The sequence below is a fragment of the Pipistrellus hanaki genome, assembly GCF_964339955.1.
Source record: "Pipistrellus hanaki genome assembly, chromosome: 1".
In the NCBI taxonomy this organism is placed as follows: domain Eukaryota; kingdom Metazoa; phylum Chordata; class Mammalia; order Chiroptera; family Vespertilionidae; genus Pipistrellus; species Pipistrellus hanaki.
The window spans coordinates 21812673-21837323 of record NC_140503.1 but is presented as its reverse complement, the minus strand read 5'-3'; the positions used below and the strand labels follow the sequence as shown (position 1 = coordinate 21837323).

The following is a 24651-nucleotide window of genomic DNA, read 5'->3' as shown; positions in this document are numbered from 1 at the left end:
TGTTCTTGTCTTTAAAATTTAATTCAAATAATGTTGATTTGGAAAAGATTAGGTCATTTACTCATTTTTCTTTTTTTATTTGAGTGATTTCAGAGAGGGCAGGATGGAAAAGAGTGAGAGTGAGAGAGAGATAAACATTAATTTGTTGTTCCACTTATTTATGTATTCATTTGTTGAATCTTATACGTTCCCTGGCTAGGGATTGAAACTTTGGCATCTCTGGACATTACTATAACGAACTGAGATACCCAGCTAGGACCTCATTTGTCTTTTTAATGCTAAATTTGCTGGGGCTTTTTTGAAAAGGAGAAAGCTGAAATCAAGTAAGGCCATCTAATTACTTAATATATGAGAGTAAACCTCACAGCAGATGCTGAGTTATGCCCACAAGTGTGGTTTTCATAAGGTCCTTTAAGTTGAAGAGTGCCATGAACTAATTGACTTTTAAAAAATTAGTTCTGGCTGCTTTGTGGAGAATAGATTTGGGGGTAGGGAGGAGAAGGGATAAGAATGGGAAAAGGTTATTGAAGTCATTCGGGAGAGAAATCATGGTTTCTTGGTTAATTAATTTGGTTTTCGGGTGTATTTTGGAGATAGTAAATAGTGGATTTACTAATGGTTGGTTATGGAAGGGTGAAGGAAAGAGGCATAAAGAATAGATGGCATCTGTGTTTTTGAGAACTGGGGTTTGTGGTAGTGCTATTTCTTGAGACATAGAGGCCTAGGAGAGTACGGTTTTGAACATATTAGAATTAAGGGATTTTTCACATGTGTCAATGGAGAGAGATATCAAGTATTAGTTAGATACATAACTGAAGTTCAGGGAAAGATTGGGACTGAAAATATAAATATGGAGTCTTTGGCACGGTAAAGGCTATTGGACTCGATGAGATCTTCTCATGAGACTTTAGGTGTGGAGAGTGAAGCCAGTTTAGGGTGGAGCCTCAGTGAGAGAGAAGACTGAGGAAAAGGGGTCAGCAAGGAAGGAGAAGAACCAGCATAGTGGTATAGCATAGAAGCTGGAGGTCAAGTGTTTCAAGGAGAGTGGTCAGTGTGTGAAAGCTGCAAGGAGGTCACAAAGAAGAGAACTGAGAAGTGACCCCTGGATTTAGCAACAGAGGTCAAAGATAACCTTGACAACAGTTTCCATGCATATAGGGACAGGCGCCTGATTATCATGGGTTAAGGAGAGAATGTGAGGTGAGGACGTAGAGACAGCAAGATAGACGACTCAAGAACTTTTGAGAGGAGGAGGAGTGAGGAAATAATGGGGTCTAGGAAGAGCTTTTCCAAAGAAGGGAAATTCTAGGGCAGGCTTGCTTGCTGTTGAGTATGAAGCAGTAGAGATGGTAGAAACTGATTGTGCAAGAAAGATATTATTCCTCATGATATCTGACAGAGCAAGAGAAGATGGAATTCAGAACCCTAGCAGAGGAGTTTGTCTTGAGAGCGGGGACACTTGATTGTAACTGAAGAAAGTCTGAGAGTATGAGTGAAGGTGCAGGTGCATTTGCTGATACTCATTTTTTCTGACACCCCACTAAAACATTAGATATCAGAAAAGTGAGGGAAAATGATTCATTTTTACAACATTTAATTGCAGTTATAGAACTCAGTATCTAGACTTCCAGGTGAATGTTCTAGTATGTTATGTTCTTTAAAATTGAAATGTTTTAAAATGTAAACATGTTTTGTGTTTTCTTGGCTCATCTGGGTCTTTTGTTCTAGGGACGGATCTGGAAGCCTCTTTATTAAGTTTTGAAAAACTTGATCGTGCCTCACCAGATCTTTGGCCAGAACAATGTAAGTTTTTGGTTTCTTTATATCAGAATCAATGCAGGAGAACCAGTGCTACATTGAAGGATATTTTTAAGGAGGTATCATTTAACAGTAATAGTTAAAATTTTAATTTACTTCAAAGGTAAGAATGAATTCTGTGGTCCAGTGTTCAGAATAGCTGTTTACTTTTTTCAGGACACACTGTAACTTAGGAAATGATGGGGAGCCTTTAAAAAATAAGCATTTAAAAATATCTGAAATAAGTTCAGACAATATATGTATATAGATACTTAATGTATTTCCTCACCTCCTTTGATCACTTAAAAAAATCACAATTAGTAGTTTGATACAATCCTTTTGACCTTTTTTATACTTATTTAAATAAGCAAATAAATGTATATTTTTAAGTATATAGAGGGTTTTTTTGTGTGTGTGTATTTTTTGAGGAGGGTATAACATAGGGTCATATGTACATGGTCTGCAGCTTAACTTATTCCAGCTAGTAGTAGTAGTGTATTAATGGATCCTTTCATGTTAGTAGGTTTAAAGTTACTTAATTGTTATAAAATATTGCATTGTATAAATATACTCTAGTTTATGTTTTCATACCCTATTTGGAAACCTAAATTATATCCAACTTTTGATATTACAAATAATTTAATGATAATGAATATCCTTGCACAAGTAGCTTTGTGCACATAGGAAGGATGACTGTGTATGAGAGTGCCCATTTACTCACATGTTAGCTGATATTGAATGTTACTGATCTTTATTTTTAATTTGTATTTCTCTAAGTGAGATTGAACATTTTATTTTTACATATCTGGTTTTTTATGTGACTCTTCCTGTGAGACATTTAAATAAACAATTGGGTTGGCAGAACAGCGTACCTACACAGGAAATTGAAACTTTTATCTGATAAGAGATATTGTGTCTTGCCACCCTCCCACTTAGCTAACTCCTGATCCTTCAAAGTATAGTTGAGGAAGCTTTTCCTGCACCCTCATCCTCAGTCTGATTTAGATTTCTTTCTTTCTTTCTTTTTTTTTTTTTTTTTTTTGTGGTAATGATAGGGATGGAGGTCCTACCATACATCAGGTATCTTTCTTGGAGAACTTAAGCAGTATTACAGTTATTGATTTACTCTCTCTGTCCTCTTCCAGACAGTAGCTCTTTGAAGACAGGCTGTGTTTTTGTTTGTTTGTTTGTTTTTTGTTTTTTGAATCTTCTATGTCTGGGACACTAAAATTGAATAAATAATGTTGTATCTTTTCTTTTTAGTACCAGGTGTTGCTGAATTTGCAGCTTCTTTCAAAAGTGTAAGTAATATTTTAACTACCTAATGAAGTTTATACCATGGTTTGCTCCTTGGTAACAGCTCAAATACCTCTTGTTTCTTTGTTTCCAAAAATAATGTCATAGTCTTTAAATCACTTTGTAACTACAACCCTGGAAATCTGTTTATGTTATTATCATGTTAAGTGATGATAATGCCTTCCTCTGTCCAAATGCTCTATTTTGGCATTTTGACCTTTGTCTATTAGCCTTTTTTCTTAGCTTAAAAGCTTTTAACGAAAAGCAGTTGAAATAATTACTGTAATGCCAGCATTCTTTTTGCCCAAACTATGATTTAAAAAAAAAAAATTATTTTATTGATTTCAGAGAAGGTAGAGGGAAAGAGAGATAGAAACATCAATGATGAGAGAGAATCATTGATAGGCTGCCTCCTGCAGCTCCCTACAGGGAATCGAGCCCGAAACCAGGCAGGTGTCCTTAACTGGTATTGAACCTGGGACCCTTTAATTCAGGCCGATGGATGCTTAATCCATTGAGCCAAACCAGCGAGGGCCCCAAACTATGATCTCGAAGCTTTTTATTTTTATTTTTATTTTTTTATGTGATGCATTATGACCTTAACTTATATACCTTCTTAGAGGATTTCTGAAATGTCTCAGTTTCTCATCAGAAACCTAAGGAAGAAATTCATTAAGCCACAACTCTTCTATTTGCAGAGCAATAGGAATTGTGCTAGATGCTGTACACACATTCTCTTCTATAGTCTCACAACTAGCAGAATATGATGATTATAATAGCTACCACTTATTTACCATGTGCCAGGCACTGTTCTCAGCACTTTACCTATATTACTTAACCCTCACAAAACTCTATGAGGCATTTTACAGACCAGGATATAGGCACACAGAGAGTAAGTAGCTTACGCAAGGATATAGGCTATATGTGCCAGAATCAGGCTTTGAATCCATTAGTCTGATTACTGGCATCCACACTCTTATTTTGCTTTTTTTTGTTTTGCTTTGTTACTCCTCACCGGAGGATATTTTCCATTGATTTTGAAAGACAGGGAGAGAGAAACATCGATCAGTTGCCTCCTGCATATACCCCAACTAGGGATCAAACCCACAACCTAGGTATGTGCCCTGACCAGTTATCGAACTGGAGACCTTTTGGTGCAGACGATGCTCAACCAACTGAGCCACACTGGCCAGGGCCTGAATCTATTTCTTAACTATCTGTGGCCTCAGCAATTAAAAATTTTGAGCCTTAGTTTTCTCATTTGAAACTACCTCTTAGGATTCTTAATGCCATAATGCAAGTTAAAACACTTTGCAAAGTACCTGGGACACAATAAACAATACACTGTAGCTATTATTACTAGATCTGCTTTTGTCTCGTGGATGGAGTAGAAAGTATCTGATTTAATTTTCTTACATTCTCATTCATACCGACTTTTCAGTTTAGTTCATTGTATCTGGTAACTAAGTTTTTGAGTCATAAATATAAATGAGTGATTTTTAAATAACTTTTATTGTAGTATGGTATTTTTTGAAAATCTGATTAAGAATCTATATGTTTTCCCTAGAAATATGGACATCCATATTGAGTTTTGTTTCTAGGGGGCCAGGGTCATCCCAGGATCCCAGGTTAAGATCTCCCTGTATAATCTGTTTCCAGAAATGGTGAATTTGACCTATAATAGCCTTCTAGGGAAAGTGGGATAGAGTAGTGGTTTCTGAACTCATACTGCATGGATTTTGAGTCTCGGGTCCACTAGCTGGGTGATCTGAGGCGAGTGATTTATAATCTTCCTGTACATTTGTAAAATGAGGATAATAATACTTACTTCATAGGGTTGATTTGGAAATTAAATGACATAATGCATGTAAAGTGTTTTGCTTGTTGCATAGTGCTAAGTAAATATCACTTTTTAAAAAAAGGAAAGGGCTTGCCCTAGCCGGTTTGACTAGATGGATAGAGCCTGTGGACTGAAGGGTTCTAGGTTTGATTCCAGTCAAGGGCACATGCCCGGGTTGCAGGCTCGATCCCCAGTGTAGGGCATGCAGGAGGCAGCCAATCATTGATTTTCTCTCATCTTTGATGTTTCCATCTCTTTTCCTCTCCCTTTCTCTCTGAAATCAATGAAATATATTAAAAAGGGGTGGGGGTTTCAAAACTGAAGTAATATTTCTCAACTGTACTCCTACTTACACAATAGAATCATCAATATGTAGCTATGGATCCTTTAAAAAGTACATATGTAATGTTCCTTGCTCTGTCCTCTCCAATGGACCCTTCCCCCACCTCTGATATTCTAATCCTTTGGCCAGGTCATTTGTATTTGTTGTTGTTGTTACATCATAGGGTTGAAAACTGTTACCTAAAGCTATTCTAGATAGTGACTCTTCAAATTTTGTAAGTTCACTTTCAGAAATGAGAAAATAACTTAAAATTGTAAAGTTTTCTAAAACACCTTCTATAAAATGAAATTTCAAGTGATGACCATTACAGTGTTCTTGCAAATTGAGAATTTTCTCATTCTTGATTCTTCTTTGAATCTTCTCTGCTAGAAAATGTTACTTACTGATCATTGTTTCAAACATTTCAATTGGAGGTTTTCACCAGAACTGAATCTCAAGTATTGTAATTTCTTTAATTGCTATACTAACCTGTTATGCATGAAACAATGACAATAAGTCACACCTAATTCTTCTGAGATCATTTCTCTGAGACCAACTTTAAGGATGAGCAGTATTATTTTGTAAGATGATTATTTATAGGCTGTATCTGAATCTGGAGAAATCAGGGTTTTAGAAATAATAATTTGCCAGTATTTTCACAAACTGAATGCTATGTGATAAGCTACCTATAAGAAGGAAGAATATGATCTCTTCACACTTGTAACTGAGTGGATATATTCTTATTTTTTGACAGCCTATTACTAGCTCACCACCCAAATGGATGGCTGAAATAGAACGTGATGACTTCGACATGTTGAAAGGTAAGCTATGCTGGTGACTTCTAACTTTTAACTTGATATTTATGCTCTCCCACAAACTACCTTTCTAGTTTTTCTCTGACTGTTCCCTTGAAAGTATTCTTAGCTCACTCAAACTGCCTCCCTACCTATCCTTATTAATAGTTCTTCATGTCTAAATGCCTTCCTTAACTTTTTCATGTGTAGCAATCCTTCTAATTTAAGACCTGCTCATAATGATTTTATCTGCTGGTAAAGTCCTTTAATATACTTTTGTTTAATGCTTACAGTTAACAAAAAGCTCTCGCAGAAATTTTCTCATTTCTCATAAAGGCCCCGTGAGATAGGTATGATGATATCTAAAGTTCAAAGGGTTAACTTAACTAAGATTTGTTAGAATGAAAAAATTTAAACTCTTATTTTAAGTCTTGTCTCTTACCACTATAAACAAATGCTTATTTAGGATTTACTGCTATATGTTGTTGTCAGTACTATTAATTGACAATCCCTTCATAGATAAGACCTGTCTTATTTTTATCCTTTCCAATCAATTACTCCAATAAAGAATACTATAAGTAGTGATTATTGTTGTTTGATAAATGACTTGGAACTGAACCACAAGTGGGAAATTTAAATTAAAAAACATTAATTTTCCTTGATTTTTGCTCTACTTTATTTATTTATTTTTTAATCATCCTCTGATGATAAGATTCATGATGATTGTGAAGTAATAGACTGAACTGAAGGTAAAAATTGGATGCTTGAGCTATTTAAGCAGCTGAACAGATCAAGAAAGTCTACTGCTTATGCCAGATATTGATGATAGGTGGGAGAAAAAACACCTTTATTTGATTTCAAAGGTAATTCATTGTTCTGCATGAAATGCTTAAATGCAGGTTCCCCTCCTCCAGCCCTGGAAGTATTAAGTCTCAAGGGCATTTCAGGTTCATTGTTCTAATGTTCCAAACAGACATTTATATGCCATCAATATGCATTTTCTAAGGAAACTTTAAATTTTTAATGAGAGATATAGCATAATGTACCATATAAATTGACCTGTATCTTAAACCTAAAAGGAAGTTTGTGCTATGTTATTTAAATGAAAATCTGGGAAAGTAAATTGTTGTTTTTTAAGTTGACTGTCTTTTTACCTGGTAAATTTAAAAAAAATTTTATATGTATTTGATTTGAAGGGAAAGTTTGGGTTATTATTTAGTTTTTGTTTTCTAAACTTAGGGAAGTGGGGGAACAGTGCATGTTTTGTCACTTTTATTAATTGAAATAATTAGGACTAATAAAAGATAGTGGAGTTAGTGTCCATTTTTCAAGACAGATCTGTCTATAGGCTTTCTCAATGCTATGTGGAGTCACAAAGTTTGATACTTGCATTGTGTATTTATTTTATATGATAGACAAAATGAATGTTGTTAAAGGATCCTTAAGATAAAACAATTTGCTAACTCATATTATGTAAGCTCATTTGACCCAATTTTGCATTAGTGGTAAAAATTCGTGTGTGTGTGTGTTTTGGGGGGGTGGGGGTGGAAGGAGATGGTTGGAGGAGAAAAGAAATGGGTTTATGTTCTTATTTGATAAAAATTAAAGCTTAAAATTTTGTATTAAGAATGATTTCCATTTCAAATGAGTTGTTATTAGAGAACAGTGGATATAAAAGATATTGAAATAAATGATTTCATTTCAGAACTGGGGAGCCTCACCACAGCTAATTTGATGGAGAAGGTACGAGGCCTACAGAACCTGGCCTATCAGCTGGGACTAGATGAGTGTGAGTACCCAGACCACATTAATTCAGGGTTGCCTGTTGTATATTTCATGATGAGCTCTAGCTGTAATACAGATGTCTGTATAACATTTTATGAAGGTAAGATATTATATTCTAAAATGTGCCTTTTATGATAGAGTATGCTGAAATAATTACTGAGTTTACTAGGTAACATTTTTCTCTGTACAGTACAAATATATTGGAAATTCTTTCAGTTTTAAGTGATAGAATGTCCAATCAAACTAGCGTAAGCAAAAGAACTTTATAAGTTCACATAAATCAAAATTCCAGGAGTTGCAATAGCTTTAAGGATATCTAGATCCATGACTGTTAATGATGACATTGGGATTTGCTTTTGTTTTATATCTCTAGACTTTTTTTCGCTCATGCATTAGTCTTATTCTCTGCTGCTGCAGATAACTTTTTCCTAGAACTGGGACAAGTGGCCAAAATGAGCTCTAATTTATGTCTTTAAATTTTATAGTCCCCAAAGAAAGAACATCTTTTCTGAACATTCCAAAAGAAAGGTCCTGGGAGGATTCTGACTGTTCCATCTTGGCTCACATACCTAACCTGCAACCAGTCCTTTTGCCAGGTAGCATGGAGCACTGATCGATCAGGCCTGGGTCCTAGGTGCAGACACAGATTGAAAGGTTTAGTCTAACTCAAATTACACAGAATGGGAGAGAACAATTGATTCCTCAAAGGATGGGATAGATAGCAGACCAAAAACATAATCTGTACCTTGAGCATGGTTTTAAAAGATCTCACTTGCCCAGCCAGTGTTGCTCAGTGGTTGAGCATTGATGTATGAACTGGTGGTCATGGTTTGATTCCAATCAGGGCACATGCTAGGTTGCAGGCTTGATTCCTATTAGGGTTGTGCAGCAAGCAGCTGATCATTGATTCTCATCATTGATGATATCACTCTCCCTCTCCCTTCCTCTCTGAAATCAGTAAAATACATTTTAAAAAAAGATCTTACTTATTTCTATCTGTTCTGCATTATTTTAGTTTAAAATTATTTCTTTATTGGAGGCCCGGTGCACGAATTCATACACGGGTGGGGGTCCTCAGCCTGGCCGGTGATCCGGCTGATAGGGACCTATAGGGGCTATGGCAGGTTGGCTGTGGGAGTGCACTGACCACCAGGAGGCAGCTCTTGCATTGAGAGTCTTCCCCCTGGTGGTCAGTGCCCATCATAGTGACCAATCATTCAGTCACTTAGGCTTTTATATAAGTAGATAGATAAATTATATCTCTTCCTATACTGTATTCATTTTAAAATTAGAAAAGGAATTGTAGAAAATTTTCACTTTGTAATTGAAAGAGATATTCAACATATACAGTGGTTAGAACTTTGTTCTCAGTAGGTACCTCTTGAGACCTTCATAAATCCATAGTTCTGAGAGGCTATTATAGCTTATAATTTTTTTCAAAAATGCAAGTTTTGTACTGATTAGAGGATGGATTAGAGCAGCCCTAAAATGTCTCATAAATTATTTTTCTTGTTTATAGAGCCTACAGTGGGTTTTTATGCATCATTTATTTAAGTTACTTCCAAATTCAACACTTAACTTTAAATTTTAATTTAGAGCCTATGGTTTTTGACTGATAAGTCATCACTTCTTAGCCTTCTTTATCTTTTCTTTGTTTCCATTACTGTGATTAAATTTTTTTTTTTTTTTTTTTTTTTTTTTTTACCAAGAAAACATTTTTGAATCACTTTGTGAATCAAGAAGCAGAGAACAACAAACTGCTTTGAGATATGGTTGCTAGGTACTCTGCTAGATTCACTCATTGTGACCTAACTCTTCTCTATGCACTGTGTATTCTTGTGGTTGAAGTTTATGTCTTGGTAAAATTACTAATTACCTGATATGTCATAGACCTCCAGGGTTTATAATGAAAAAGCAAATCGTTGATTATTAAATTCATGAATGCAAGGCATGTATAGCATAGAAATTGATTCTTTTTCTAGCTTTGGATAATAAATGTTGTAATAATAATAATGATCAATCCTTTATCTCTCCATGTCAATTTTTTTATAAATAAATTTTATGCTCAGTGTATCAAGAAGATGCTATGTCATCGAATATATTGATTAATAATGTTATCTTTAGTTAGTTATAGTTGAAATTGCTATATTTTTTCTGCTTTCCTACTGAGAAAGATAATGAAGTGAGTTTGTGTGTGGGTTTTTTCACTACTTTTAATTATGGAAAATTTTAAACATATACCAAGGTAGAGAGGCTAAAATAATGACCTCATGTACTCATATCTGTGTTTAATAGTCAACATGGGCAATCTTTTTTACTTATTATCAACCTCCCATGATTCTTTTAAAGCAATTCTCAGGCATCATTGTCAAATAACTTCACATGTGATTTCGAAAGACAAGAACCCTCCCTCTCCTTCCCTCCCTTTCTTTCTGTCTTTCTTTAATGTAATTGCAATTCCATTATTATGCCTAAATTTTTTTTTAGCAAACTTGCTTAATATCATCAAATACCCAATTAAGATTCAGATTTCCCTGGTTGGCCCATAATTGCTTTTATACAGTTAGTGTGTTTAAATTGGTATCTAAGTTCATATACCATATTGGTGGCTATGTCTCTTATGTCTCTTATTTATTCATTTATTTTTAAAATAGTTTTTATTGATTTCAGAGAGAGGAAGGGAAATGAAGAGAGAGATAGAAACATCAATGATGAGAGAGAATCATTGATTGGCTGCTTCCTAAATGCCCTACATTGGGGATTGAGCCTGCAACCTTGTCATGTGCCCTGACCTCCTAGTTCATAGGTCAGTGCTCAACCACTGAGCCATGCCAGCGGGTTCTTTTATTTATTTATTTATTACTATTTTAAAATACATTTTTATTGATTTTAGAAAGAGGAAGGGAGAGGGAGATAGAAACAGCAGTGATGAGAGAGAATCATCAATTATCTGCCTCCTGCACACTCCCTACTTGTTTGTGATTGAGCCCACAACCTGGAAATCAAACTGTGACCTCCTGGTTCATAGGTCAACATTCAACCATTGAGCCCCAGCAGCCAGGCTTAAGTCTCTTTTAATCTGTCATAGTTCCTCCTCCCTTTTATTTTCCCTTGCCATTTATTAAACCTAGTTATTTGTTCAGTAGCATTTTCCATATTCTAGATTTTGTTGCTTATCATCCTTACGGTAGTGCATAGATAGATACAGGCTTGATTTTTATTTTGGCAAGAATATTTTATAAGTATTGTATACATTTATCAGAAGGTATATAAATGTCTGTCTCTTTGTTTGTTAATGATATTGTTAGCCTGATTTATTATTCATTGTGAAATTTGCCATCAGCATTGCATCAGAGTTTTAGCAACCTTTGATAACTGCCTAAGTCCACTATTTTATTATAGGTTTCAAGATGGTAATATTATAATTCTGTCATTCCATTTTATTAGCTAGAATTTTCCTATGATGGTCTTTATCTTAGTAGCTATTTATTATTACCTTGAAAGCTATTTTTACTGAATAAATTATTCTTTCTCTTTATCAGTTTTTAGAATGAATCAGTTCCCTAAACATCAATAAAGTCTATTTTAATGGCTTTCCACTGAATCAGAAACTTGGTATGATTTGTTCTAGTTTTAGTTTTTAATTCACAGAGTTAAAATTATTATTACTGTTAATGGTATTTCTAAAACTTAAGGCTTTGTAGGTGGGGAGCTTTAAAGTCAACTAATCAGCCACCTTATGTACTGAATCAACACTATGCAACAGAAATGCTCATTTCTGCCAGATAAGTCCCATGAGCACAGCTGAGATTTTTCAAAATTATTTTCTAGTTCAAAATTCAGTCTCATTTAAACTTCTGTAGCAGTGCTTTGTCATTTGCTTTGACTATAAGGAATTAGTTTATATATTTAGAATATAGATTTTATATTTAGACTTGGAAAGAATTACATTGATATGGATCAGACTTCTTGGGTATAGACTCTCTTTATTTTATTGTGTATAGTGTATTTGCATAAAAAAAAGATCTTTTTTGTTTTTGTCCTTATAGATTATTCATCTACTCTAGAGGTTGACATTTACTTGATGCCCTAATCTGGTATTTCGATGTCTCAATCCTCTTTTCAACATTAATTGAGAGGATGACATGGATGAAAAATAAGCAATAGGAACTGATGAATCCCCCAGGACCAGTTATCCTGTTTTCATGCAAATATCTGCACTGATAAAGATGATGGAAAGAAAAAAGATGCAAAAAATATTTGTCCTTAAAACATGATTGTTAGTCACTTCTCTAGAGCATTGTTAAATGTTAGTATAGAAATAATGTGAACCTTCTTGGGCTGATAATAACTAGATTGTGCCTTTTGAAAGGCAAACCCTGCCCTTTGATTTGGTGCATGATTATGTCTCATAACCCTTTTGGTGTGCAAATTTGGGAATGCGATAATTTTTTGTATAGGGGCCTCTTGACTTGATTTGGGCAGTTAATTTATATGAAATTCTCATGATATATAAAGAAATACAAAAAATTGTAAACTGCCTTTCCGTATAAAGAATTCCATTTCTGTTACTTTCATCTGAGTTCAGTGTCCTTTCTGTTTTGTAATGGAACTATTGTGGTCACTTCTAATTGGTCTGCCTGCCTCTTAACTACCTCATCCCAGTCTCTCTTGTTTGCCACTACCAGATTAATTTTTCTGAAGTATCATTTCTTCAGTTTGTCCTTTGCTCGTAAGTCATTAGCAGTACTTCATTACCCATATGATAAAATTCAGATTCCTTTGCATGGCATTCTAAATCCTCTATATCAAGTATGTTAAACACACGGCCGCATTATGTGGTTCATAATGCATGTTTTTGCAGCCCAGCCAATATAACAGTATGTAAGAAACATTTTAATAAAATTTCCATAACTTAATTTTTACAATATTCTTTTATACATAATTTATATATATGTATAAAAGGCTAATATGCTAAGTGTCTGTCAGGGTAATGACATCATGTGGCAATGCCCAGCTTCCCCTCTCCCTAGTAACTAGCCTCCTTGCAGTTTCTTCAGCCTAGGAACATGACTTGCTTTATAGCCAGGTGGAAATATTTTACACTTTAATCAAATGTCTGTGAAGCGTTTTATCATGCCTCATCTCATTTGATCCTTACTGAAGTCCTGGAGTAGGTAGATAGGAGACTCAGTGGAATCCTATTTTCTTTTCATTAGCTGGAAAATTGAGATTTAGAAACTTGACCCAACTGAAAAGAAGTAAGAAATGGTGGACCTTGAAAATGACTTCAGGTTTTATCGCTGCACAGAATATAGTCAAACACTGCTGTAGTTAAATATTTTACCATTTGTTCTCCCTGTGCAATCTACAATAATAATATGTTTCATGTTGATATTTACTGCTGTGTTGCTGACAATTACCTGAAAGAGAAGTTGAAGTGCTTCACTGGGCTGGTAAAAGTTTAGCTAAATCAGAAAGCAGGTCCAATTAAGCAAGTTTATTCTATACTAGAGGCCTGGTGCATGAAAATTCATTTACAATCTGGATATTTTATTTCACTGTCTTGCCTAATCCTCTAGTTCACATGTGTCAAACACAAGGCCCGCGGGCCAAATCCAGCCTGCCAGGCCTTGCAATGTGGCCCGCACCGCGCTGTCATCACTGCACTCCGCTGTCAGTTTATGACATTGTCAGTTTATGACTGTTCAGTAAACCATTCGGCCCGTGATTTAGGCTGGATTTTAGATTTTGGCCCCTTCTCTGATTGAGTTCGACACCCCTACTCTAGTTAGTAAGTTTGGTACAGTGTTGAAAAGAAGCAGCAAAAGTGGACATTTTTTCTTCCTAATCTTAAGAAAAAGCACTAAGTGTGATGTTTGTGGGTGTTTTGTAGATTCCCTTTGTCAGGTTAAAGAAGTTATGTCTTATTTTTTGTTAGATGTTGTGGTTTTTGTTTTGTTTTTAATAATGAAGAGGAATTGAATTTGATACATTTATTCTTGATTACACGTTACCATCTATAATAATAAAACATAATATGCTAATTAGACCAGACATCCTTCCGGATGTCCTTCCAGGTGACCTTTTGGATGAAACTGTGGTGGCGGGGATGGAGGCAGAGGCCCCTGGCAGAGGCGGCCACCATGGCAGTGGGGCCCAAGAGGCAGCTGCTATGGCGGTGGGGGCCATGTCTCTTGCACAAATTTCATGCATCAAGCCTCTAGTATCTTATAAAACAAATAAAAAATCTCAATTTAATTTACACTCATTTACTTGGACTGGTTTGAAATTACCTTGGTACTGTAAAGAAAAGATTACCTAAGAAGTTATTAAGTAAATTAGATCACACGAAGTATATTACCAACTAAAGAAGCTGTAAGAAGTTTAGTTTATTTTGATATATGAAAGTGCATCTGCTAATTTATAGTCTAATCCTGTATGTTTATTTAGCAGTTTCAATAGGACTGTAATTTGGCTAAATGTAATCGCCATAGTTTTTTAAAGTAAACATTTTATTGTAAATAGATTGAGACTTCCCCATTTAAACTTGATACTTCATCCCAGTAATCTACATTGATGAAGTTGTGTGCACCAGAAACTATTTGATACAACTTTCTTTGGTGGTGGTACCACAGAAAAGCTTCTGCTTCAAGCTAGCCTGTGGTATAGAAGACTTCTCTACTCTCTAGGCATGTGATTTTTTTTTTTTTAAGTGGTCATTTATGTTTAGTAGTCCAAATAAAATTCTAACGAACACTTAGCTCTTTTAATTTTTTAAATTTTAATCTATGAAGGAGGGCAGGGAGATAATAACTGACACTCTTATACCCTGAATATTCATCACTGTGACTTGACATCAGATTTATTTATCTGGCTTACTTTATAAGGTCTGTTCAGTCCTACCTTTGTCTATATTAGTTAAAAGTTAGATCAACTCACTTGTCTGATTGAAGAGAAAAATTATTCAGCCTTCAACCTCTAGATGGCAGCGTGAGTCTTATTATATTACTACTTTTTCCTCTATACATGTCTCCTGAACTGTGTTTCTGATTTTAGTAAAAAAATTTTGTAACTTTATCAGACTACTTGCCTGACTTTGTTGATGCCCTGCTTGATTTTTAGCTTTTTTTTCTTCTTTTCATCTCTCCATTGTTTTTCCCCCCCAAACAATTCCTTTCTTAAGCAATGTATATTTTTTACTTTTTAATTGAATTATTGGGGTGACATATATATATATAAAAGGCTAGTATTCAAAGTGTCCCCTTGGGAATTCCACCAGGAGACTGGGAATTCAATTGCTTGATATGACGTGTGCTGACCACCAGGGGGCAGTGTGGAACGAGGGGAGGAAGTCCCCCAGCCAGCAGCCAGAAAGCCCCAATCGGCCCTGATTGCCAGCCAGGTGGTGGGGATCGAGGCAGAGGCGTTTCCCATTGCCAAATTTCATGTACCAGGCCTCTAGTTGGTTAATAAAATTATATAGGTTTCACATATACAATTCTATAATACATCATCTGTGTATGACATGTTCATCACCCAAATCAAGTCTCCTTCCTCCCTCCTTTTCCCTCTTCTACCTCCTGCTGACCCTTTTCCTCTAGTAATCATCAAACTGTTGTCTGTGTCTATGAGGTGGTTTTGGTTGCTGTTGTTACTGTTTTCTTAATCCCTTCATCTTTTTCACCCAGTCCCGCAAGCTCCCTCCCCTCTAACAGCTGTTTTCTGTATCTATGAGTCTGTTTCTATTTTGTTTGTTTGTTCATTAGATTCCACATGTAAGTGAAATCATATGGCATTTGTCTTTCTCTGTCTTATGTCACTTAGCATAATATTCTCCAGGTCCATCCACGCTGTCACAAAGATAAGAGTTCCTTCTTAATGGCTGAGTGGTATTCCATTGTGTAAATGTACCACAGCTTTTTAATTTTATTTTATTAAATTATTATCTGTGTACATATTTTAACATTGCCTCCCCCTCCCATACATACCCTCCCTCCCCAGAGTTTTATGTTCATTGGTTGTACTTATATGCATGTATACAAGTCCTTCGGTTGATCTATTATCTCCCCCAGATCTCCCTACCCTACCTGCTGTAATTTGACAGTCTGCTTGTTGCTTTACTGTCTCTATATCTATCTTTTGGTTCATCAGTTTATAATGTTCTTTATCATCCATAAATGAGTGAGGTCATGTGGTGTTTCTCTTTCATTGACTGGCTTATTTCACTCAGCATGATGTTCTCCAATTCCATCCAGGTTGCTGCAAATGATGAGAATTCCTTCTTTTTTACGGCAGCATAGTATTCCATTGTGTAGATGTACCATAGTTTTTTTATCCAATCATCTGCTGATGGGCACCTAGGCTGTTTCCAGATTCTAGCTATTGTAGATTGTGCTGCTATGAACATAGGGGTGCATATATCCTTTCTGATTGGTGTTTCTAGTTTCTTGGGATATAGTCCTAGGAGTGGGATTACTGGGTCAAATGGGAGTTCCATTTTCAGTTTTTGAGGAAACTCCACATTGTTCTCCACAGTTGTACCACAGCTTTTTTATCCATTCATCTAATGAAAGATATTTGGACTACATCTAAATCTTGGCTATTGTAAATATGCTACAATGAACATAGGGATGTATATATTCTTTATTTTTTTTAATATGTATTATTTTGAATTACTGTTAGTTAAAATTGATAAAATAAACTTGAACTCAATACCTCAAGAAGAATTTAATTGTTTCAAAATAAAGCTTTCAACTAGTTAGCCATTTTGAGTGATGAGATAATAGCAAAAGAATGAAGCAACTATTTGAGTGCTTGCTTCCTGAAAGGCTCTGTAGAAGCTATGAACATGAATATAAGACATAAATTACAGATTAAAATCTAGCAGTAAAGAGATAAGGCAATTAAGTAAATGATTCTTTATAGAAGGTAAAGGAGATAAACTCTATAAGAGTACAAAGACCTGGGTATAGGGGAGAAGGGGGCAATTACATTAGATTGCTTTAGGAATGGCAGATAAGTTACATTTTATATGTCAGCATGAATTAATGGGTAAAGATTGCCTAGATCTGTTTAACAGGGATTTTGAGAAGGGGCCTAGATTTAGAAATCAACTAGTGTTGTCTGCTATGAACAAGGAAACGATATGGTTATGGTAGTATTTTCTGTTTCTGGATCATTGAGCATAGACCTTAGAGAACACATAGGATCTGGATAGGTGGAAATGGGAAGGGACCACATTCCAGGTGGAATGAATATGAAAGCAGAGTTTTAAACAACTGCTATGCTCAAGGAACAGTGTAAGTGATCTAATCTGGTCCTTAAGGAGACCAGGTTATATTAAGGGTCATAAGGACTAAGACTAGGAGGGAGATAGGGGAGCGCCTTGAACTTGGGCAGGGGGTGGGGTGGGAGGGGGAAGGCAGATGAAGGGTTAGATTCATACATAATAGGGGGCATGTACAATGTCTTTTGAATGTCTTACTGACTATAACCTACCTAATAAAAGAGTAATATGCAAATTAACCATCACTCTGCTACACCCATCAGCCAATCAGAGCGAGTATGCAAATAAACCCAACCAAGATGGCTATAGCCACAGAGAGTAGTAGGGAGGCTTGGGTTTCCCAGGCAACAGAGGAAGCCAAGCTTTCCACCTGCCCTAGTTGGCCTAAGCCTCCACTCTAGGCTACAAAGTTTCAATGGCAGAAGTAAACAAATCCAAACAGAAATGGTGGCACCACAGAGCAGGCAGGAGGCTTGGCTTCGCTCAAGGCAACAAAGTTTCACTTGTAGAAGGTAAATATATTCCAGATAACAGGGCCTCTGCTTGGGTTGCCAGGGGGCGTGGCTAGCCTGCAAATTACCACAGGCCCCTCGCTCAGGCCGCCCCATGCCCCAAGGGAACCCTCACCCTGATCCAGGACACCCTCTAGCAAACCAGTCTACCCCCAGCCATGCGACAGGCCTCTATCCTATCTAATAAAAGAGTAATATGCAGATTGACCATCACTCCAACACACAAGATGGCTGCCCCCACGTGGTCAAAGATTCTGCCCCCATGTGGTCACAAGATGGCCACCTCAAGATGGCCAGCTGGGGAGGGCACTTGAGAGGGACCAGTCCTGCAAGGGAGGGCAGTTGGAGGCAGTCAACCCTACAGGGGAGGGCAGTTAGGGGTGACCAGGCAGAGGAGGGAAATTGGGGGCAAACAGGCTGGCAGGGGAGCAGTTAGACATTAATCAGGCTGGCATGGGAGTGTTTAGGGGGTGATCAGGCTGTCAGGCAGAAGCGGTTAGGGGCAATCAGGAAGGCAGGCAGGCGAGCAGTTGGGAGCCAGCAGTCCTGGATTGTGGGAGGGATGTCCACCGGGAACAGGTCTAAATGGGTAGTCGGACATCCCTCGAGGGATCCCGGATTGGAGAGGATGCAGGCTGGGCTGAGGGACACCCCCCCTGCCCCCGTGGACAAATTTTGTGCACTGGGCTTCTAGTTAACTATATGTTCACTATATGGCTTGTGAGACACTTTACTAAGAGACTTTACTACAAATCTGTTTATTGTAAAAATAAAGAGGAAAGTTAATAAAACCTAGCATTATGACTAAGAGATAACTACTGGTAACATTGGATGTGTTTTCTGACCCTCCATTTTCCCTTTATGTATGGATGTGTGCTTACATTTCTATGTGAGCCCATGCATATACACAAACATGCTTTTTAACATTACTGAGACGAAAGTCTATGCATGTAATTTTAGTCTGTACTTTCCCCCCATTTATTCTGTTGTAAGCATTTATCTGTGTCATTAAAAATTCTATCACTGAAGATTTTCGAGTAGGGAAATCACGTTCCTTTAGGAGTTATTAGTGCATAAGATGGAAGGGAATGGTAGAGACAGAGGCTGCAAGCTATTGTGGAAATTCAGCAAGAAGAATTGAGGGCTTGAATGAATGATGGCAGTGTGAATAGAAAGAAGTGCACTGACAGTAGATGTTTCAGGTATATAATTTTCTGGATAGGACTTAGGGAATAAGCTGAAATTAAGAGTTTTTACCCTTATGTTTAGAGCCTGGTTAATGACAGGGAAGTCAGAAGGAAAGAGGGATTTGCTTAAAGAAAAAAAAAAAGTCACCTAATGCTCTTACATGTCCCTTAGTAGGCAGGCACCTTAATTTTCATAGAAATAAGTAAAATCCATTAGTATAGGTTGGTTTAATTAACAGCATTAAAGCAATGATCTTCTCAAGTTTAGTCATATTACCTAGACAACAGGTAATGTTTTAGATAGTTATTTTTTTCTCAGGGAAATGAATTTGTGAAACAAAATATCCATAACTTCAGAAATAGATTTGCAGGGTCCCTGTTCTCTTTGGTAGATTATTACTTTAGCATAGTTTTCTTACATAATAGTACTTTTTCATTCAACTACCTTCCTGGAGCTATTCAGAAAATTGTTGCCTTTGTATATAGTAACTCACCAAATCTTTGTTAACTGGGGGAAAAATTTTGCAAGTTTAAATTTCGCCGAAACTGTCTTGGCTCAGTGGATAGAGCGTCTGCCTGCGGACTGAGAGGTCCCGAGTTCAATTCCGGTCAAGGGCATGTACCTTAGTTGCGGGCACATCCCCGCAGGGGATATGCAAGAGGCAGCTGGTCGATGTTTCTCTCTCATCGATGTTTCTAACTCTCTATCCCTTTCTCTCCCTTTGTCTCTGTAAAAAATCAATATAATATATTTAAATTTAATAAAATATATTTAAATTTGAAGTAATAGTAATTGCCCCAAAATATTTGCTGTTGATGCACCTTTTAATTAACCTTTCTATTTGGGTTATAGTAGCACTAGGGTAAATTCCTAGGAATGAAGACTACATTTTACATGTAGCTGGAGATTTGTGGGATCTCTCATGGAGAATGAAAAACACTGTCAAATTGTCTTCCAGAAAGGCACTACCTAGCCTTATATTCTCTCCAACAACAAGTATTATAATTTTTATTTTTATTTTTTTTTAAATATATTTTATTGATTTTGTACAGCGAGGAAGGGAGAGAGATAGAGAGTAGAAACATCGATGAGAGTCATCGATCAGCTGCCTCTTGCACATCCCCTACTGGGGATATGCCCGCAACCAAGGTACATGCCCTTGACCGGAATCGAACCCGGGACCTTTCAGTCCCCAAGCCGACGCTCTATCCATTGAGCCAAACCGGTTTCGGCAAGTATTATAATTTTTAAAAGTCATTGCCAACTTGATAGGCAAAATATTAATATACTAGAGGCTTGTTGCAGGAAGATTCCTGCAAGAACAGGGCTTCCTGCGGCCTGAGCGAAGCCCACGTAGGCAGGCTTCCCTCCCACAGCTGCCACCACCACCCTCCCCTCTGCACTTTCCCTCCTGCCCCCGCCACCCTGTGCTTTCCCTTCCCTCCCACCACTGCTGCCCCCAACCCCATACTTTCCCTTCTGCTGCCACCACTGCTCTGCTTTCTGCTTTCCCTCCTTCTTCCTTCTATGCTGTCTTCACCCCACATTTGCATATGCAAATTAATGCACAATCTTTGGTGAGTTAATTTGCATAGTCACTGATTGGCTGGTGGGCATAGCAGAGTGATGGTCAGTTTGCATGTTTCTCTTTTATTAGTGTAGACTAGAAGCCCACCGTGTGAAATTGCACGAGACCCAGACCTACCGCACTTGGGACCCAGCTTCAAGTCCCTGCCCAACTTGAAGACAGTTGTGGACGGAGATAAGAATAGTTTCCTCTCAGGAGCTCTTAAATTGACCTTCATTGGAAGATGAGAATTGAACAGAGCAACACTTACTTCCCATGAAGAAATCATATGATGTTCAGTAGGTGCCTTTTGGCATTTGGTCATGACAGTATGACAGCATCACGGCCACAGGGTTTTTATAATAAGAGATTGTTTTATTTTTTAAAATACATTTTTATTGATTTTTTACAGAGAGGAAGGGAGAGGGACAGAGAGTTAGAAACATCGATGAGAGAGAAACATCGATCAGCTGCCTCCTGCACACCCCCCACTGGGGATGTGCCCTCAACCAAGTCACATGCCCTTGACCAGAATCGAACCTGGGACCTTTCAGTCCGCAGGCTGACGCTCTATCCACTGAGCCAAACCAATTTTGGCAAGAGATTGTTTTAATGTTTGTTTATTCACTTGTGAAAATGAAATCTTTTTTTTTTTTTTTTTTTTTTTTTTAATGTTTCTTGGTCATGTCTGGTGACAAGGACTGGAAATTTAAGAAGGTATAGATTTTAAATTATTTTAACCTGAAAAAGCCCCAGGGAACGTGATTAAAAAGCAACCTAAAGTGTTACAAGTTGCATTTCTCAAATAGCAAATGAAACTTACTTTTGTTTTCTGCATCCGTACTATTTCACCATAGTCATTAGTGTGGCATCCTATTTAAGTTGTAATATAGTATAAAATCTAGAAATCCCACTTTGAAGGGATCAGGGTTATTTCTCATAATTAGAAATTGTCAATTTAGCCTTAAATATTTTGGGTTTTTAAAAATATATTATAATAATGGGAAATAAAACATGCCATTTCTCATTTTTCCCTTGGTTAAAAAATTAGGATAGACAAAGCCTCAAATTACCTTTAAGGCCTATAAGCATTTGTATCTTTTATCCATTAGTCAAGTTATTTGATAAATCCAACATTGCCTGTGTAATGGCTTTATACGCAAAGAGGATTTTACCATAAAATGCTTGCAGTGTTTTATTCCCTTCTGAATTTGGGGTGTGGCAGATGGAAAGGGCAAAGATGGAGGAAAGCAGGCAAGGCATAAATTAATTAGGATGGGGTTGGGCTCAAAGTAACATTCTGAATAATTCTGCAAAATATATGACAGGTCAGATGTACAAAGAGCCCTGGCTGGTTTGGCTCAGTGGATAGAGTGTCCACCTATAGACTGAAGGGTCTCTGGTTCAATTCCTGTCAAGGGTGCATGCCTGGATTGTGGGCTCAATCTCCAGCAGGGGGCGTGCAGGAGGCAGCTGAACAATGATTCTCAACATTGATGTTTCTATCTTTCATTCCCTTTCCCTTCCTCTCTGAAATCGATGAAAATAAAAATATACATAGTGAAAAAATTAAACAGAATAACCAAGTGAATTATAATACATCCATACAGTAGAAGACAATGTGGCCATTAAAAATCATGTTAAAGCATTAAAGAGCATTTAATGACAAAAATACTCTTTATATGAAAGGATAATTACACTGAAAAAATTTAGAGCACAAAGTTAGCAATTTCTTTTGTTTTGAGAGCATGGGCATAGGCAAATTATTGGAAGGAAACAAACCAGTATGTTGCAATGACTATCTTTTGTGATTTTTTTTTTCCTTAAAATTTTTCTGAATTTTCCAATTGTCTACAATGAAGACATTCTCCCATCCAAGTACTAACCAGGCCTGACCCTGCTTAGCTTCCGAGATCAGACGAGATCGGGCGCGTTCAGGGTGGTATGGCCGTAGACTACAATGAAGACATTCTATTCTGTTGAATAGGAAAAACCTATCTGAAAGTAAATAAAAATTTATACCTTTCTAAAAATAAAAATAAAATTAGTTACTTGAAAGTTCTACCTCTTAATTTCCTGTGCAGTTAAAATTTTAAACTCTTTTGTGAACTGTTTCTAAATAAAAATGACTCAGTCCATTAATAACAATTGATCTTTTAAAGCAATTGATGAATAGCATGGTGAAAGTTAGTGACACCTCGTTTTCCATCCTTAACATAACCTTCTAGAAGTAGAAATTGGGGAACAAAAGGAATGGTAAGGTGATGGGTCAAGGACCAGAGATGATTTCGTTGGTGAAAGAGGCATCTTTTCATCAGCAAACATTGGCCAAGATTTTGTCAAGCTTTATGTTTTCAGCCTTTCTTCCTTGTACTTGGAGAACTGAATTCAGTATTAACTGCTCAACAGGAGCAAAGAACCATTTCGAGTATCTGCCAGTCCTAAATGAAACTGAAGCTGTTTGGTTGAGAAGTAAAATAGACCTAATAATTTTTTTTCTTTTTGGCTTAGAATATAGTTTTTAAAAAATATATTTTATTTAATATATATTTTTAATATTTTAATATATTTTTAATAATGATCAGTTCCACAGCAGGAACTGATAACTTACTAAAACAAAAGCATGGGGAGGGATAGAGAGTTAGAAACAACGATGAGAGAGAAACATTGCTCAGTTGCCTCCTGCGACCTCCCACTGGGGATGTGCCTGCAACCAAGGTACATGCCCATGACTGGAATCGAACCTGAGACCTTTCAGTACTCAGGCCGACACTCTATCCACTGAGCTGAACCGGTCAGGGCAGAATATAGTTTTGTTATGACAAAGAGGAGAACCAAATAATTGCAATAGGTGTACATAGGAATTGAGTTTTTCCCCAGGTTTTGGGTATAAGAATGACTGTTTCCACTCCTAAGAATATAAATTGGCATTTAAAAATATATATATATATTTTATTGATTTTGTACAGAGAGGAAGGGAGAGAGACAGAGAGTCAGAAACATCAACGAGAGAGTCATTGATCAGCTGCCTCTTGCACACCCTCCACTGGGGACATGCCCGCAACCAAGGTACATGCCCTTGACCGGAATCAAACCCGGGACCCTTCAGTCCCCAAGCTGACGCTCTATCCACCGAGCCAAACCGGTCTCTGCTAAATTGGCATTTTTTTATTGCTTGTTTGATTATTTATTAGTTTAGTGGTTTTTGAAAAATATTTATTTTTATTGATTTCAGGGAGAGAATCGTTGACTGGCTGCCTCCTGCATGCCCCTTACTGGGGATCAAAACTGCAACCTGGGCATGTGTCCCAACCAGGAATTGAATCCTGACCCGCTGGTTCACTGGGTCAACACTCAACTACTGACCCATACCGGCCGGGCTAGTTTAGTTTTTGATGCTCTAAAGATTTCAATAAAATCAAGAGTGTTTTTAAGTGTAATGTCAGTTCCTTTTTCTTCTTCTTCTTTCCATTGGTCTGTGTTAGAAATATGATCTGGGAGTGTGGTGATTTTGCATGTAATTTATAGAGATGACAAAGCACTTTGCTATAGGAACTCTAGAAAAATAATACGTAGAAGAGAAGTTTCTGTAACCTTTAAGTCTAAACTAAAAGGTTGGTTGAATCTGACAGGTTGAAGTTCTGGATACGGAATGCAAAGGAAAAAGAGCTAAAATGCTGTTCCAACATTTTCTTTAATAAACTTTAAAAATTTTAAGTATAATATATAAAAAGAAAGGTACACAAATTATAATATATACTGTAATGAATTTTTATAAAATCAAGATTCTTATGAAACCACAACCCAGAACAAGATTAAGAAATAGAGCTTTTGCCCTAACCGGTTTGGCTCAGTGGATAGAGCGTCAGCCTGCGGACTCAAAGGTCCCAGGTTTGACTGCGAGGATGTGCAGGAGGATGTGCAGGAGGCAGCTGATTGATGTTTCTCTCATCGATGTTTCTAACTCTCTCGGCCTCTCTGTAAAAAATCAATAAAATATATATTTTTTAAAAATAAATAAAACTTTCCCGATATACAAAGCCTCTTTCATGGCCCTCCTAGACACTACTTGTACTTTCCACAAAGGCAAGCACTATTATTACTTATAATATCATTAAAATTTTTTGCTTTTTAAAATATTTATGTAAATGAATTACAAATTATGTAGTCTGTTTTGGGCTTTTTTTGCTCAACATTCAATTATTACATTTTCCATGTCATTATCTTTAGCAGTCATTCTCTCTCTTCCTCTTCTTCCCCC

The 24651-nt window shown here is 36.8% G+C and overlaps 1 protein-coding gene across 3 annotated transcripts in view; it reads left to right on the top strand.

Annotated features, from left to right (window-relative positions):
• The window catches only part of LIN52 (lin-52 DREAM MuvB core complex component), an 84631-nt gene that overhangs the window by 2155 nt on the left and 57825 nt on the right, over positions 1-24651 (top strand). Inside the window, exons 2-6 of one of the 3 annotated variants that reach the window (XM_084893807.1) lie at positions 1729-1803; positions 3061-3098; positions 6010-6076; positions 7755-7838; positions 11884-12416. In XM_084893807.1, coding sequence (XP_084749933.1) covers positions 1729-1803; positions 3061-3098; positions 6010-6076; positions 7755-7838; positions 11884-11927 — 308 coding nt within the window. In that variant the 3' untranslated portion in view covers positions 11928-12416. Of the gene's footprint in view, positions 1-1728; positions 1804-3060; positions 3099-6009; positions 6077-7754; positions 7935-11883; positions 12417-24651 lie in introns of those variants that run through there. The other 2 variants (XM_084893805.1, XM_084893806.1) reach the window with 2 other exon arrangements.